Source organism: Herpailurus yagouaroundi, unplaced genomic scaffold, assembly GCF_014898765.1.
Source record: "Herpailurus yagouaroundi ecotype Mexico unplaced genomic scaffold, PumYag 28, whole genome shotgun sequence".
NCBI classification, from domain to species: domain Eukaryota; kingdom Metazoa; phylum Chordata; class Mammalia; order Carnivora; family Felidae; genus Herpailurus; species Herpailurus yagouaroundi.
This window is the reverse complement of record NW_024412376.1, coordinates 112,583,620-112,596,934: the sequence shown is the minus strand read 5'-3', so window position 1 is coordinate 112,596,934 and position 13,315 is coordinate 112,583,620. Positions and strand designations below refer to the sequence as shown.

Below are 13,315 nucleotides of genomic sequence, written 5' to 3'. Positions count from 1 at the left end.
TTCTGTAGGAGATGGAGAAATTAGAGGTAATTGAAACAGAAGTGCAGGAGAATGGACTAGAGGACATGAAGTTGGAGAAGGAAGATCATTTTGGAGTTCTTCCAAAAATCTAGGCAGGGGATTATGGAGGCGGGGTCATTTGGAAGTTAGAGTCATTTGGATTTATGAGTTCAAAGAATTGAAACTAAGTGTGGATTATCCACTTGGCTGTTGAAATTGACTACAATGAAGACAGAAGTTAGGGAGAGAGATCTATTTTGAGCAGACACCTAGTAAGTCAGTAATTGTGAGGAGTGATCAAGAGGTTGGCAGTAATTAGGAGGCACAATGTGTGGAATAGATAGAGGTATGAGCCTATATACTAAAAATACTACATGTTTTATACTAGTGTGTAGCAGTAATTGTTGGAAGACTACACAAGTATTTAGAAGCTTATAATTAAGAGTTGGAGGAATTCTGACTGAATACTACAGCCAGAGAAAAAGGACAATCACTTGGGAAGCCTAAAATGAAGGGATATGTTAGATACGGGCATCCAGATTTTGGTAAGCTGGTGGGGGAGCATTCTGTGAAAAGGTTGAGGGTCTAGGAATATTTTAATAAAAAGAAGCAAGGAAGACTCAGGGGAATCAGCTGAGAAAGAGGGTAGTAAAGAGGTTTTAAACCAAGGAGGGAAGAAAAAGAACAGTGTGAGGAGGAAAAGAAACCATAGGCATAATGAGAAAGAAGCAAAGGTGGAAAGGGTAGGTGATTACAGGGCTCTTCATTTGGTGCAGGGCTAGGGGATTCATGGAGTGAGGAAGGGAAGGATGCCTAGGTTATAGCTCATGACCCTAGTATAAAATTTGGTTGACAGTAGACTAACCTGTCATTCTGGGCAAGGTCTGTGTAATGTAACAATTTGATGTAGCAACTCAAAGGTAGCCCTGAAAAAATAATTATACCAAACACGTAGTCATTGAAAAATATATAATGTGATCTCAGAAAAAAAACCCATAATTTTATATATGCTTTAACGTCAACTTTGTAAAATATACATAAGGATTAGAAGATAAAAACAGAAATAGTTAAGCCAATACAATTGTGTGCACTCTCTCAAAAAGTATAGTTATAATGTTCCTATAGTATTTTTTCAAGAGATAAATCAATCATCCCTTTACTTTACTTTAAAAAATATTTTATTCAGTAGTCCAACTATTTTATTTTCTCTGAAACTTTTATAAGTAGCTGGTACTTAATATTTGTCTTTCCAATGGCTTCCTTTTTACTTTCAGATTCTTTTGATCTCTCCTCTCCATTTTTAAATTCTTTTCTCCATAGTGCACTTCAGCCTAAGTTCATTTGGTTTTCTAATTCTCTTTCCCTGAGGATTATCACTTGTAGGACAAACACTAGTGGAGTGAATCCCAGGAGTTCAGTAATCTCCACTTATATCTAAACAAGAGGATACAGGTTTGAGGTTCGGCAAAAAGTGCTTGTTTTGAATACTGTGAAAGATTTCAAAGGTAAAGTAAGCATTGCTAAGAGAGTCATTCAAAATAGGGTTGGGAAGACCCTGAGGAAGCAGTTTATGCATGCCTCTTTCCATTTTTGGAGCGCCACGGATTTTTTACTTTTGTCAGCAGCAACTTGTCCATTACACGTGGACCGCCTTCTGGAACACATCCTGTACTTCGGACTGAAATAGAGATAAGGTCCCATCTATTAGCTAAGTAGCCAATAAGTGTGTTAGATAGTTTAACTCTGTCAGCACCAATCATAATTCCATTGAAACAAGTTGTGTCACCTTGTGGTTTTTGCCTTGGTAACTCTGCACTCCCCGCTTGCACCTCCAGAGCACACTTTTTAATTTCTGTCCACTCTGTCTCCTGGATTGCAATCCTTAAGACCCCAAGTCAACACTTCTGGTTGCTTTACAGCCGCTTCTCCTTGGTTGACAATACAGACAAAGGGGGTTATTAAAACCATTAGGAAGGCAATCCCATGCATCTATGAAATTTCTCTTCCTGGAAATATTTAAAAGGGGGACATCTGAGCATCTCTTACAGACAATACCTAGGTTTGGGGTAGAAAGAGAAGAAAGATCCAATGGGATGATCTCCTTATTTACGAAACTACATTTTTTAAATAAAAGTAGGGGTATAGATTCTGACAATGGACCAAAATATATAAAAATAGAACTTCAAGGAAAGCTATGACAACTGGTTAGCTTACTCTTTATTGCATACCTTTGTTAAAGAATTTTTAATAATCCAAATATAGACTAACATATTACAAAGCAGACTTTTAAAGTATACTTTGTTAAATGCTAATTTTGGAGTGCCTTTGATATTTTCCACTGTCAACTACACAATAGCTTTTAAAATGTTCCCAGCAGAGGGGTGCCTGGGTGGCTCAGTTGGTCAAGTGTCCAACTCTTGATTTTGGCTCAAGTCATGATCTTGAGGTTTGTGAGTCTGAGCCCCTTTCAGGCTCTAAGCTGACAGCGCAGAGCTTGCTTGGGATTCTCTCTGCCTCTCTGCCCCTCTTCACCTCCCCTGCTCTTTCTCTCTCTCTCTCTCTCTCTCTCTCTCTCTCTCTCTCTCTCTCTCAAAAATAAAATAAATAAACATTTAAAATCAAAATAAAATAAAATGTTGCCACTAGATTGATTATAGAGTTCTGTAACATGTTATAGTAAAATATGCTTTAAATGAAATGAATTTGGATTATAATCATTCTTAAAGCTATCAAGTGAACAACAATTTAATTTGCCTATTTTTCTTTTTGCAATAAATTAACAATAATAATACACATGAGTTGGATTATGTATTATTTCTTTTCAAGAAAATGCTAAAGGGGCATCTGGGTGGCTCAGTTGATTAAAGCATCTGACTTTGGCTCAGGTCATGATCTCTGAGTTTGGAGTTCGAGCCCTGCCTTGGGCTCTGTGCTGACAGCTCAGAGCCTGGAGCCTGCTTCAGATTCTGTTTCTCCCTCTCTCTCTCTCTCTCTGCCTCTCTCTCACTCACATTCTATCTCTTTCTCTCTCAAAAATAAATAAAACATTAACAAAAAGAAAATACTAAATATAATTCAACAAAACACTGGCATTTGCAAAATACACAAAGCAACTAGTATTGATAAATGAAAATGGTAACACTGTATAAAAATTTATGACAATCTTAGTGCAAGTTTGGCATCAACCATGCTGGTATCGGTGTCCAGCAATAAACTGCACTTTTCAAACAGGTTTTAAATATTCTCTGATTTTTAGATGGTATTATTCAACAGGAAAGTTTCATAAACATCATGAGGTAGGTAGATTAATGTTGCATTTCACAGATTGAAGCAGTTGGAAGCAAAGTTTTTAATTTTTATGACATGATTTTTAATTTTATGACATGATTGCATTTCTTATTAGCCATGTTAAAACTTTAAGGCAAGGAAAATATTGAAATCTGTAGAAGAATGTTTATTGTAAGTATTTACAGAAACAGCTTAGGGCACCTGGGTGGCTCAGTCGGTAGTTTGTCTCTGTGCTGAGTGTGGAGCCTGCTTGGGATTCTCTCTCTCTCCTCTCTCTGCCCCTCCTCTGCTCATGCACTCCCTCTCTCTCTCTCAAAAGTAAATAAATAAACATTAAAAAAAACCCAACTCAATCAAAAATTTTAATTTGCTGAATTTTAGTGGGCTTTCTGTGTTTTATCTATTCATAAAACAGATTTTCTAATGAGGCAGTGAAAAGAGCAAAGAGAAAGACATTGGTTGTTTTAGTAGAGTTCAAAATCTTTTGCTGCTCGTTATTTAAAAATATAATCTAGGGGCGCCTGGGTGGCGCAGTCGGTTAAGCGTCCGACTTCAGCCAGGTCACGATCTCGCGGTCCGTGAGTTCGAGCCCCGCGTCGGGCTCTGGGCTGATGGCTCAGAGCCTGGAGCCTGTTTCCGATTCTGTGTCTCCCTCTCTCTCTGCCCCTCCCCCGTTCATGCTCTGTCTCTCTCTGTCCCACAAATAAAAAATAAAAAACGTTGAAAAAAATATTTAAAAAAAAATAAAAATATAATCTAGATTTTTAATTTATACCATATTAAGGTTTTAAATTTGCTGCCAATTTACCTAGCTCTGCAGCTTTGCCTCGTTAAAATTATCCTCCTTTCCTTAGGTATAGTTGGATATACTTTTGTTGATTGTCTTAACAGTAAAACTGTTTTGGTCCAATGAAATTTTGCTGAATGCTATGTGAATTTAATTTTCCTCACTTTTTTTTTTTTTTTTTTTTTTTTTGCACAGAGAAACATTAGCTGGCAACAATCTAATTCCTGCGACTTCTAGAACTGTAATGTTCCTGGCTAGTGACAGCCACATAACAGATGAGAGTAGTGGGGGAAGACTAGACTGGCCACAAGGGTTCCAGTCATTTGTAACAAGGTTATTTTTCACTCTCATGAGTGCATGAAGGAATGCCTTGAATATATCCCCTCACCCTCAAACAAACATATTAACAAAGTGACAGATTTATTCAGTTGGAGAGGGTAGATTCCCATTGATGTACTTTTACTCTTACTGTTGAATTGTGAATTTCATTGCGAGATGGTTAAACATTGCAAAAATTTTGGTCCATTGTTGTTCTAGCATTAAAAACGAACCCTTTAGTTCTCATGGCACCCCAAATGCCATCAGGATTCCACAGGGATTATGTGCTGTATTGTTTACTGTCAGTTTAATGGATTTGACCTGTCTTTCAAAACAATATGTCAAGCAAATTTTAGTGGTTTTTGTTTGTTTTTTTAAGATGAGAGTATTACTATAACATTTACAACACAGGAGGCAAAACCCAGGTTTGTTTGTTATTTGTTTTTTTTTTTTTTAACCACAATATTTTTGCAAAATTCACAAGGCAATACTATTTATCAGTAAAAATGTGAACACTATTTTAAAAAATACAACCTTTTTTTACAATCTTAATGTATTTGCACCATCATCTGTACTGGTATCAGTTTACAATAACACACTTCACATTTGTTTAGCAGGCTTTAAACATTCTTTGACTTTTCAACTTATTACTCAACAGGAAAGCCTCACAACAATCCCATGAGGTAGATAGTTAATGTCCCATTTGGTAGATGGAAAACATGAGGTAAAATACATTGCATGACTCCTATAATACCACTCAACAGATCAGGTATCAAACTAAAAATAGGACATATGAATCCTGTTTTAAAAATCCACTTTTCCATTTCTCAGATTTACTTATGGCCTTTTGTATTTATTGCTCTCATTTGTGTTAAAATGTCACTGAATTGAATTTGAACTGAGCATTGAATCATTTAAATCAGTGTGCAGTTTCACAGGCACTTCTATGCAAAAAAGCTATCAGTCTTCTGAAATGTAAATATGGTTACACAAAAGCATATATTCATTGTTAGAGAACTTACACAGTAGAAATTTATTGATTTTGTAGACAGATTTGTTTTCCTCTTTCTACAAAAGACTATGTTTAGCTTTAATATAAAAAGGTCTATTATGAATCAAATACATCTTAAATATGCTAAATATTCTCTAGGAAGCTTTTGTTTCTCTGCATAGAAGGAAGTATAAACATTCAAGTTTTTACTCTGCTTCTTCTATTGATATTTAGTTATTAGCAGTCATCAACTCAGAAATTTGGTGACATTTTCCTTTTAAAGGAGAGTGTGAGATGACCCTTTTGTATCTCAATATTAAGATGTAAATGATAACTAGGAAAGTTTTTAAGTTATATTTATCTTGTTTACATATATTACAGATAAACATACATACGTGTAAATTAACAAAACTTTGTCATTAAAGAAATAGAAAGGCTAGATTTTTCTCTGATATATCAGAACAAGAAATCAAGCACTTTGGTCGTACATGTGAACCCTGAAGATGAATACTGCTGCATCTCTGTAGTCACAACCCCGGTGACTGATGACCACACTCCCTACAACTATGTCTATAACCAGACATAGTCCTAAACATATTGAGATATCAAAACATGATTTTGAAAATCCGATAGATCCCTTAGGGTTTTTTTTTTACAGTGTAATTTAAGCATTCTTAAATAAATTACATGATTTTAAAGAAGGGACTGCTTTTAAAAAGTATACTGTTTTATTGAGTCCAAAGCACATTAATAATAATTGAGAGTAGCTAGTTCATATTGAGACTACTGTGTGCAGACACTGTTCCAAGTGCTTTACTTTTACTAATGCATTTAATCCTCATAACAACCATGTGAGGTAGGTATTATTTTTATTCTAATTGTAGAGATAAAAGTGCTAATGCACAGAGATGTCAAGAAACCTGCATCAGGACACACAGTTCATACGTGGCAAAGCCAACATTTAGCCTGGGCAGTCTGGTTCCAAAGGCTGTGCTCTCTGCCATTAGACTCTGAGCTGTATTTAAGTCCCAAAGCCATTCACTCATTCGACAAAGTTAATTTATCTTAAAACTCATGGAGGCATTCCTTTCCTCCACATACAGGAAATATCCACATAGTGCTCAATATATGTGAGGCACTGTCCGAAGTGCTTACGCAAATCAATTCTCCCAACCTGATAGATATCTGACCTGGCAGAGAGCTGAAGACTTTACAATTCTATGCTTACAAAAGCACCAGTTACTGTATGCTGCTTTACATATTTCTAAATAAATAATTGGATAGCTCATTCCACCGAAAATCTAAGGTGTGTTTTTCTTGCTCTTAATCATTTGAAAGCAACTCAACTAGCCTATGTCCCATCAGTTCTTTTTATCCTCCTCGTACACATGGAAAAATGCTCCCAAGATTCTTCTTTTTCTTCTTTCTGGCCTGACTTCAATTGATATATGGATGGCAAGATGCTGTTAAAGAATAAATCAGAAACACTCCTTCACAATACAGCTTTTATCCTGAAGCTAGTCTTTGTGTATGTAAGTGTTAACAGCAAGTTCAGGTACACCCAAACATCTTCTAAATCGCAAGTCTTATTAATGATAATGCTTTGTATTATTATTTAGAAACACAGGTTAGAGTTCAAGTTATATTGTAATTCCATGCTTCTCCATTCTAGCCAGTGAACGTCCAGCCATCAGTCTTTGAATGTTGAAGCTCTGAATTCTCAGGGAAGACAGCTGTTTGATACAAGAGTCACAGGTGCTCCAGGATATACTCTGAGTAAGTTTTTGGCAGCCCTGGCAGCTCTTCATATCCTGTGAAAAATGATGTTCCTTGTCTTCCACGGGGGGAAACCATTATAAATAGTCCTCTTATTATAAGTACCACGGTTTCCCTTTTGAGGAGTTGGTGCTATTGCCATTTGCTCTGTCTTCCTCCCACAGGGTAGAGAAAGAGTTCGGTCACTTGTGTGCAAAGACAACTTCATGATATTACATAGGTCTGAGTCAGAGGATTTCTTGACATCCAGAAAAAGCACTGATCCAAACCTCATGAATATAAATAATAAACAATATGCAGTAATTTCAGCTTCATATGTCATGCATATAATTCACACTAGATACCAGTCTTTGAGGCAATCCATCCTCGATACTGAGTCACTCGTGTATAGACCCCAGGTTTCTTGGGAAGAGCACATGATTGTCCCCAACTTACTATACCAACTAAGTACCAGATGTCATGATTATCATAAACCAGAGGACCACCAGAATCGCCCTTGAGAAAAAACAAAAATATATTTAGAATTATAAACTCTTACTCCCTTCCACAGACAAAAAGGAAACTGGCATGCAGAACATGCAGCCAGACTAGAGATAGATTATATAATGTTTCTCTGAATTGAGTTAAAATTTTATTCTGAACTTTAAAGTGCAATGGTTACATTATTTCTGGTTCAGCATCCTTGTTTTTTTTTTAAGTCCTAGTTTTTTTTTTTAAGTTTATTTATTTTGAGAGAAAGAGAGAGAGAGAGAAAGAGAAAGAGAGAGGGCGCTAGCACAAGTTGGGGAGGGGCAGAGAGAGAGGGAGAGAGACAATCCCAAGCAGGCTCCACACCGTCAGCATGGAGTCTGATGCAGGGCTCAAATTCAGGAACCATGAGATCATGACCTGAGCTGAAATCAAGAGTTGTACGCTTAACCAACTAAGCCACCCAGGTGCCCCCTTGCTAGTTTCATTAGACACTTTTTCATGGGTTAGTAAGTATATATACAAAATATTAAATATGAAGTTAGTATATATGGGAATAGGTGGAAAGTTTTGATGATCTCCAAATATTCTTAGCTAGACTCAATGTTATAGACTCATTCTTGGTCTCCTTGGCTTTCATGCACCTAATTATAATTATGCTTGCTTGCTGAATTTTATATAAACACTCCTAAATCTGTTTTGGAATAAGGACAGTTAAGTACATAAACAGATATACATGTAGAGGTTAAAAGTGTGGTCTTGGTATTTGAACCACTTATGTTTTAGGATTAGCTCTATCAATTACTGTCTATGTGACTTAGGGTAAAATATGTAAGCTCTCTGTGCCTGTTCTACCTCATTCATTTATTCCTTTGTGAAGTACTTAATAAGTTCCAGCTATGTGTCCCAGGCTCAGGCCTGGAACCTGCCTCAGATTCTGTGTCTCTCTTGCTCTCTGCCCCTCCCCACTCATGTTCTGTCTCTGTCTCTCAAATTAAATTAAACAAGCCCACAAATAAATGCAAGGTGACTACTATGGTAAATGCTATGGAAACATACATAGGGGAATAGGACTGGTCAGGGAGGTCAGGAAAGTTTTCCTTGATGAGATGTAATTGAGCTGATATCTAAAGAATTTAACCTTTATGAAAAGGGAGGTGGCTATATAACATGTTCTAGGCAAAGGGAACAGTACTGCAAATGCTCTATGACATGAAGAAACCTGGCATATGCAAAAGCCTGGGGCAGCGTGGATAAAAAGGAGTACTGAAGAGAAGATAACAAGGGGGCAAGTGACTGTGATGAGTCTGTAAAGGTCAAGAAAACTAGTCCTGGAGAAACCCTGAGGGTCTTGCTTAGAAGTTATATTTTCTATCTTAAAACTGAAGGTAAACCACTGGAGTGTTTTAAGAAGGAGGCTTACAAGATCAGATTAACATCTTGTAAATCATCCTGGCTTTCATTTGACTAATGGACTATAGGAGCATAAGTGTGAATATAAGGAAATGAGCTAGATGAATAATTCCTTTAGATCGGGGAGTGTGAGGAAAAAGTAGGGAAAAGGAGGTAAAATCCATGGGATTAGGTAATCTTTTGGGTATGGGGGAGGGAAAGAAAGCTAGAATGTCTTCTAGTTTTCTGCTTTAATAGAGTGAAAAGGGATGCCATTCACAGAGACAAAATAAAGGAAGAGGTTCAGGTGGGGAGGGAAAAAGAACAGAATCAGGTGCAACATTTTGAATTTGAGATATCTTTGAAATATCCAAGGGGAGTTGTCAAGTAGGAGTTGAACATATAAATCTGGAGATAAAAGGGGAGGTTGGGGCTAAATGTATAAATTCATGAATCATCTGTCAAAGGATGGCATTTGAAGCTAAAGAGGAAAATCAGATCCTCTAGGGAGAAAGTATAGAGTAAAAAGAGGAGCAGACATAGAATAGATCAAAATTTAATGGCTGAGATTAATAGAATGAACCTGAAAAGGAAACAGAGAAGAAGTAGACAGAGGTGTAAGTTGAAAATCATTATAAGCCAAGGAAGACAAGAAAGAGGGAGTGGTAGGCATTATTAAATGGTGCTAAGAGGGAAAAAAAAGGAATAGGACAAAAATACATTTACTGAAGGGCATTGGTGGGTTAGTGAAAACCTCAGGAAGAGCTATTTTGAAGTGAAAGGGCAGAAATCATACTGAAATGGTTTGAAGAGTTAGTGAGAGGTGAGAAAATTGAGACAATGGATATAGACATTTTCCCAAATATTTCACGGTAAAGAGATAAGATACAGTGCTAGCTGGAGGCATTATAAGTCAAGAAAAAGTTAGAGGTTTTTCCCCCCTAACTTGAGCGATATGAGTAGAGAAGGAGCTAGGTATAAGAGAAATGTTAACTATGTTAACTATGGATTCAGATGAAGGCAGGTCTGCATTCATGGTGTTGGAAGATGAGGCAATTCTTCACTTACGATTTCTACTTTTCTTTGAAAACTGGGAAGCAAAATTATCAGTTGAAAATAAAGATGTTGAAAAAAACCAGAAGTTAAGGAAAGTGGAAAATGTTGAGTAAGTTCAGAGAAAGGTAGATTTGGAAAAAAAATAGTAGGATTGTCACTTTTGTTATCTGGAACCTAAAGTGGAACCAATGTGTTGTGTTGTATTTTTTCCAGGAGAATTTGACATCCTTGGTGCAGGCAGAGAGAGAGAGAGTAGATTGTGAAGTTCTTCTGGTTTTGGGACTTTGTCAGACAGAAACACTGAAAAGACAGATCAACAAGAGAACTTAGGATATTAGCAAAAGTGTTCAAAAAATTATTAATAGTGAAATCTAAATTTGACAAGTGGACAATGGAAGAAAGGATTAATGGAATGTGATAAAGCAAAGAAGCGATGGTCTATAGGTCTTTATGAAGTTGAAGAAAAGTGGTATTTTATTTGGCCAACAAATATCTGTGCCAGGCACTGATTTAGGTGTTGTTAATACAATAGTGAATTAAACAGACCCCCCCCAAATCCGTGGCTTCTTGAAGTTTATATTCTAGTTTAGTGGGAGAGACAGACAATAAACCATCTAAATAAATTGTCTGTTGGATGGCAATAGAAGGTGAAGGCAAAGATAAAACAAAGAAGGGACATAATGTACATTTGTGTAGACTGTGTAAGTTGGGGAGTGAGGATGGGTAGACAAGGGTATAGTATAAAGGGTATGGCCAAGGGAGCAGGAATAGCTTGACATGCAGGCAGGAAGTTAAATAGGAAGATTGGGGAATCAGTGTTCTTGGAGATGAAAGGCTCAAAATGTGGCCCTAGAAATGTGGCTCAGAAGTGGAGATCAATGGGAGTAGGAGGTCTAGGAACTAAGAATCCAGCATTTAAATGAGCCAGTGTTAATAATGCAGGCTTGGGATGGACAAGAAACCTGTTTCAGGTGTTAATGTCATTAATAGTGGGAGGGACACAGACACTTGGAGGCCAGGAGATGAAAGTAAGATACATGAGATATGATGCCAGAGCTGAATAAGGTGATCTTCAGAGGAGAGGTTTCTCTGTCTTTTGTTTCCAGTTCTGTTTAAGAAAATAACAATAGAACAGAAGAGTAATTGTTTGAACCAAAAATAGGGAGCAATAGACTTTAATCTCCCAATTTGTAAAAATCGTACCTCTTTGATTTCACTATTTTAAATGAAATAAGCACTTGGCTTGACATACAGTAAATACTTAATACAAGAACTTTTTAAATTATGATTATTAAATAAGCTGAATTCTTGGTGAAATAGATGACTTTTTTCTGCTAGGGGAAATGTATGCCAAATTTATAAATAGCTAATGGGAATTTTCTTTTCAAAGTTTTGAACTTGACTTTGGACTTACCTTACACGCATCTACTTTTCCTTCCATGAATCCAGCACATAGCATTCCTGAAGTTATCAGGCCATCATACACATCCTTTCTGTTACACACATCCGTGCTTATGGTTTCCACCCTGGCTTGCCGAAGTTTGTTTTGCGTGGGTCCTATTATATAAACACACACATACAAACACACACACACACAAGCAAAAAATATGTTCTTTGAATATAACTGTATCTAAGACATGGAATAAGTATGTGTTGTATATTTCTAGGAACAAAAGCACAAAATCAAAAGATTATTTTATTAACATTAATTATAATTAATTATTGCCTTATTTATGTTCTGTATCATAAATGTCTAAATTCAAGGAACCATGCATATGCATACCCCAATATTATATCATATCTGTGAATCTTCAAGCCATTAGAAATCCTTACAACTGGGGCACCTGGGTGGCTCAGTCGGTTGCGCGTCCAGCTTCAGTTCAGGTCATGATCTCGCGGTCTGTGAGTTTGAGCCCCTCGTCGGGCTCTGTGCTGACAGTTCAGAGCCAGGAGCCTGCTTTGGATTCTGTGTCCCTCCATCTCTCTCTGCCCCTCCCCCACTCATACTCTGTCTGTCTCTGTCTCAGAAATAAACATAAAAAAAAGGAGAAATCCTTACAACTACATGTAATAGTGTGTGTGTGTGTGTGTGTGTGTCTACACTTTTTTTTTCATGAGGAGAGGGTTCATCACACTGATCTTGACTAACCAGTAGCCTTTTATGTATAAGGAAATCAAGGCTCAGGGAAGTACATTGATTTTCTGAAAGATATTCAAGTAAAAACCAGTACATGAGCTGCACAGAGCTATGTTCCCTACTCTGTGCTGTGGCAAATTATTTAGACGTGCCTTGAAGCGTGGGAAAAAGAACCAATGCCCACAATATGCCATAAATGTGATGCCAGTACAAAGCAAGACTGGATTTTAGAAGAAGGTAAATAGCATATGGTTCCAGATTGAAGCTGCTGGTGAATAGTCTTAGACTAGTGATAAGAGAAGAGAACACAAAAAGAGACTTATAACAACATCTCACAAAGTCACGCTAGAGATGCATGGGGCATTTGGGAAATTTCACATATAATAGAGTTCTGTCAAGAAAAAAAATCCAGATTTAAATATTAGCAGGGGTGCCTGGGTGGCTTAGTCGGTTGAGTGTCCGACTTCGGCTCAGGTCATGATTTCACAGTTCATGTGTTTGAACCCTGCATCAGGCTCTGTGCTGACAGCTCAGAGCCTGGAGCCTGCTTCAGATTCTGTGTCTCCCTCTTTCTCTGCCCCTTCCCCGCTCATGCTCTGTCTCTCTCTCTCTCAAAATAAATAAACATTATAAAAAATGTAAATATATATTAACATTTGTCTCTTAATTTTTTCAGGATATCTTTGACAGAACCTTAAACATTTATTTCCCATTTTATTTTATCTGTTTTTTTTTTAAGTTTATTTTGAGAGAGAGAGTATGTGAGTAGGGAAAGAGAGAGGGAGAGAGAATCCTGAGCAGACTCCATGTTGTCAGCACAGAGCTCAACACAAGGCTCAAACCCAGTAACCAGGACATCATGACCTGAGCTAAAATCAGGGGTTGGACACTCAGCTGACTGAGCCACCCAGGCACCCCTTATTTCCCATTTTAAAATATTCAATTAATCTCTCTATTTATAGTGAAATGAACTGGTACCTAGAAATATTAAATTCTGGTCTTCAATTTATAAAATTTTAGAACTGATGTCTTTGAACCAACCAGGAGGTGACAGGTGAAAAGAAATGTATGTTAAATTAAACAATCAAAATGAAAATTCTCA

At 37.0% G+C, this 13,315-nt stretch overlaps 1 protein-coding gene across 3 annotated transcripts in view; it reads right to left on the bottom strand.

The window, feature by feature from the left end:
• Positions 1-4,819: 4,819 nt before the first annotated feature.
• The window catches only part of TMPRSS11F (transmembrane serine protease 11F), a 96,404-nt gene continuing 87,908 nt past the window's right edge, over positions 4,820-13,315 (bottom strand). For 2 of the 3 annotated variants that reach the window (XM_040482073.1, XM_040482081.1), the window contains 2 exons: positions 11,491-11,633; positions 4,820-7,655 (listed from right to left, as the gene is read on the bottom strand). In XM_040482073.1, the coding sequence (XP_040338007.1) occupies positions 7,497-7,655; positions 11,491-11,633 (302 nt within the window). In that variant the 3' untranslated portion in view covers positions 4,820-7,496. Of the gene's footprint in view, positions 7,656-8,103; positions 11,185-11,490; positions 11,634-13,315 lie in introns of those variants that run through there. The other variant, XM_040482089.1, reaches the window with a different exon arrangement.